This window comes from Formica exsecta, unplaced genomic scaffold (genome assembly GCF_003651465.1).
Source record: "Formica exsecta isolate Colony F162 unplaced genomic scaffold, ASM365146v1 scaffold408, whole genome shotgun sequence".
NCBI classification, from domain to species: domain Eukaryota; kingdom Metazoa; phylum Arthropoda; class Insecta; order Hymenoptera; family Formicidae; genus Formica; species Formica exsecta.
This window is the reverse complement of record NW_021851320.1, coordinates 15,631-19,449: the sequence shown is the minus strand read 5'-3', so window position 1 is coordinate 19,449 and position 3,819 is coordinate 15,631. Positions and strand designations below refer to the sequence as shown.

General features: G+C 31.1%; 1 protein-coding gene across 2 annotated transcripts in view; it reads left to right on the top strand.

The window, feature by feature from the left end:
* The first annotated feature begins 671 nt into the window (after nt 1-671).
* The window catches only part of LOC115240100 (glutamate--cysteine ligase catalytic subunit), a 6,573-nt gene continuing 3,425 nt past the window's right edge, over nt 672-3,819 (top strand). The window contains exons 1-2 of one of the 2 annotated variants that reach the window (XM_029815068.1): nt 672-958; nt 3,534-3,643. In XM_029815068.1, the coding sequence (XP_029670928.1) occupies nt 809-958; nt 3,534-3,643 (260 nt within the window). In that variant the 5' untranslated portion in view covers nt 672-808. The remainder of the gene's footprint in view (nt 959-3,533; nt 3,644-3,819) is intronic. The other variant, XM_029815069.1, reaches the window with a different exon arrangement.

Sequence of the window (3,819 nt, the reverse complement as noted above, 5' to 3'; positions counted from 1 at the left end):
TGCCACAGGATTAAGAGACAAATGAGTAGCGCATTACATAATGATGCAATTTTTCAGGGGAAATAACACTGCAAATTAAATCATTTCCTATGCAACCTGTTATAAATCAGTGAATTTTGATTCTATACCTCATCACCCCATTTAAGAATGTCTCCTTGTCTATCTCGGAGTCTCTTGTAAAGGTTAATAAATTGAATAACTCCATGTTTGCGCACATGATCGGATAATTTCTTTGTCTCTTCCCAACTTAAGGGACTTCCTTCGGAAAGTAGGCCCATCTTCAATTAATTAATCGATAAATAGTCTACGAAAATTAACGTCGAAAATAAAATCACGGAAAACCGATCCAATACCCGACTTGTGTTAACTCGTGTTCACAAACTTCTATCACAGTTCAGAGCTGCGTTCGGAAACATCATCCGCGTCTACCCGTGTACACACGAACGTCGTTCTATCTTTTAGGATGCCATTACATGAAGCGCGGAAACGCGGATTAGCGTAATAACGCGGAACGAGAGTGAAACCAATCGCGAGCATTCTGCAGTTTTTGTTACGCTCGCGATTGGTTCCCTTCTCGTTCCGCGTTACGCTAATCCGCGTTTCCGCGCTTCATGTAATGGCATCCTAAAAGATAGAACGACGTTCGTGTGTACACGGGTAGACGCGGATGATGTTTCCGAACGCAGCTCTGAACTGTGATAGAAGTTTGTGAACACGAGTTAACACAAGTCGGGTATTGGATCGGTTTTCCGTGATTTTATTTTCGACGTTAATTTTCGTAGACTATTTATCGATTAATTAATTGAAGATGGGCCTACTTTCCGAAGGAAGTCCCTTAAGTTGGGAAGAGACAAAGAAATTATCCGATCATGTGCGCAAACATGGAGTTATTCAATTTATTAACCTTTACAAGAGACTCCGAGATAGACAAGGAGACATTCTTAAATGGGGTGATGAGGTATAGAATCAAAATTCACTGATTTATAACAGGTTGCATAGGAAATGATTTAATTTGCAGTGTTATTTCCCCTGAAAAATTGCATCATTATGTAATGCGCTACTCATTTGTCTCTTAATCCTTTTTCATCGATTCGTCGCGATGGTATACCACGTGCTTTATAATATAAACTAGGTATAGCCGTTCAAATATTTATCGCAATATCATCGAGAAATTGATCGAAGTCTATCCACATTTTCCACATTCCTCGTTTCGCATTGCATCGTATATCGTATGCATATAGAAATTTTCTGATATTGTACATGTAATTATCACATGTCATTACCACATAATCACCTGGTAATGATTCACAACCCGCGTTTGTTGCACTGTCATAATCTTTTTTTAGCTAAGTAATCAAGATAGCAATTTATCTCTCTCATGTCAAACTTACATTCCTCGTTGGTCATACTTGAATGCGATATATTTTGCTCTCTTTCCTTGTGTATATTAAAAAGTATTTTATATTTTTACAACAATGCATAATTTCAGAAATATTTCTGGCTCAAAATCAGTGATAATTGTGGATTACATAGATCAGCAATGCGTCATAAGATCATTTGAATAGAATATTTAATATTAAGAAAATAATATTAGACAATCAATGGAGTCATCAATTGGAAATCTTGTTTATTGTTTATATAGATTATATAAATATAACATCTAAATCTTAAAAAAAAAGAAAAACAAATTTGTGGAAAAATTCAGATTATTAATTTTTATTAAAAACTATTCAAACACAACTAAATATAAAAAAGGAATATTTGTTAAAGAGAGAATCGAGTTTTAATATAATATTGATTTACTATGAACATTTATTACTCACTACACATTCTGCAAACTGTTATATGTTTTGTGTACCAATATTTCAGTAGTAATTATATACTCTATATTATTTCACATTTAAATCAATTTTCTTTTAGCACTTTTTTACAGTATTCATTTCTTTATTTTTTGCAAGAATTTTTTCTTTTAAATGTTCGATTAAATTAAAATCTGAACTTTGTGGTAAGTTTCCAAAAGATGAGAGGTATTATAAGAGTCATTATTTTAGAATACAAACAGCATACTTTGAAATGTTACCTTGTTTTGATAATGTTCATATAATTAATGTTTTCAGAAACTTATTATAGTGTTTTGTAAAGCTCTCGAGATAAGCTACAAGAATATGTAATAAAAAGTAGGCAGTTCCATTTAAAAAATTGAAGGTGACCTTGACGTGACCTTCAAGCAACTATTCAAGGTCAAATTAATGACACCACCTTATGTCCCCCTCGAAACCATACAACTTTTGTCTGAAATATTTTTTTCTAAAATGCATTATTTACGAGATATTTGACAGTTTCCAGACTTTTCTAACACCCTGTATATATATACACAGGATGTTTCAAAAATAGGTGGCCAAACTTTAAGAGCATATTCTACTCATTATAAGGCTGAAAAAAAGTCATATATCATGGGTCCGAAAATGCTTCCTTTTCAAGTTATAAATATTTTTTATTTACATTGAACAACATGCCTCACATCGACGTTTCATGAATTGTCCTTCTATTCACTTTTTATTAAATGTAAACAAGAAGTTTTATTTATGGGGTCATCTTAAGACTCTCGTTTATGATATTCCGGTTGCTATTGTGGAAGTACTCCGAAACCGTATTATCGTTTCGTGTGACAAAATACGAAATACTCCGGGAATTTTTGAACGTCTTCGACAATTCATGCGACGTCAATGCGAGGCATGCATTAATGCGGAAGGAAATCATGTCCAGCAATTTCTAATGAAATGTTCTTACAGTTTCAAATGTTCTTAAAGTCTGTTATAAATAAAAAATATTTATAACTTGGAAAGGAAACGTTTCCGTACCTATATTTATATGACTTTTTTTTCATCCTTATAGTGAATATGCCTTGAAAGTTTGGCCACCTATTTCTGAAACACCCTGTATATATGTATATAAATATATATATATATATATAATCTTGACATCTATGTGTTATCATTGCAGTAAAAATATTTTATATAAAAACATAACACACTTTATTTTTTCAAATGTATAAAATAAAAATAAATAAATAAATTTATTTATTTTTATGTAGGGTGACGAGAATAGAAAGAATAAAAGTTGAGCAAATAAAAGAATATAATAATGGGAATAAAAGAATACAATAACGAACGAGCAAAGAGAGAGAGAGAGAGTGTGTGTGTGAGTGAGAGGGTGAGGGGGGAGGAAGGGAGGTTGGGAGAGAGAGAGGGTGAGGGGAGAGAGAGAGGGAAGATTTTCACTTGAAACGACTTTCGCGTTTTGTCGGTAATTTTGGATCCCCTTAAATGATTGATTTGGTTCAAATATTTTTATGATTCTCTACATATAAAACATTTCAGAGCAATATATGTTGTAAATAGAAAATTTCGTTTGCAATTTATTTATTTTTGATTATTTTATATTATTTTTTTTTATTTATATAATCTCATTAATATTTAATAATTATATTAAACATTTTTTTTTATATATATAGCATAATTATCTTTATATAGGTAGAGTACATGCTCATAAAATTTGATGATGATTCAAAAACCGCAAAACTCAGTTTAAGAGCTGTGGAGATATTAAAAATCTTAAATGAAAAAGAAAATGAAGATCCAAAGTAAGTCCACTAAACAGTATATTAAAATAATACCTTTCCTTAATATCTCTCTTTCTTGTATTTAATATATATAATACTGTAAATATATATTAAATAAAAATTAATAAATAAGCTTTAAAATATCAGCATGCTTTCTTTTGTTAATTTTTATAATAAGTAATTCTTACTTTTAATTT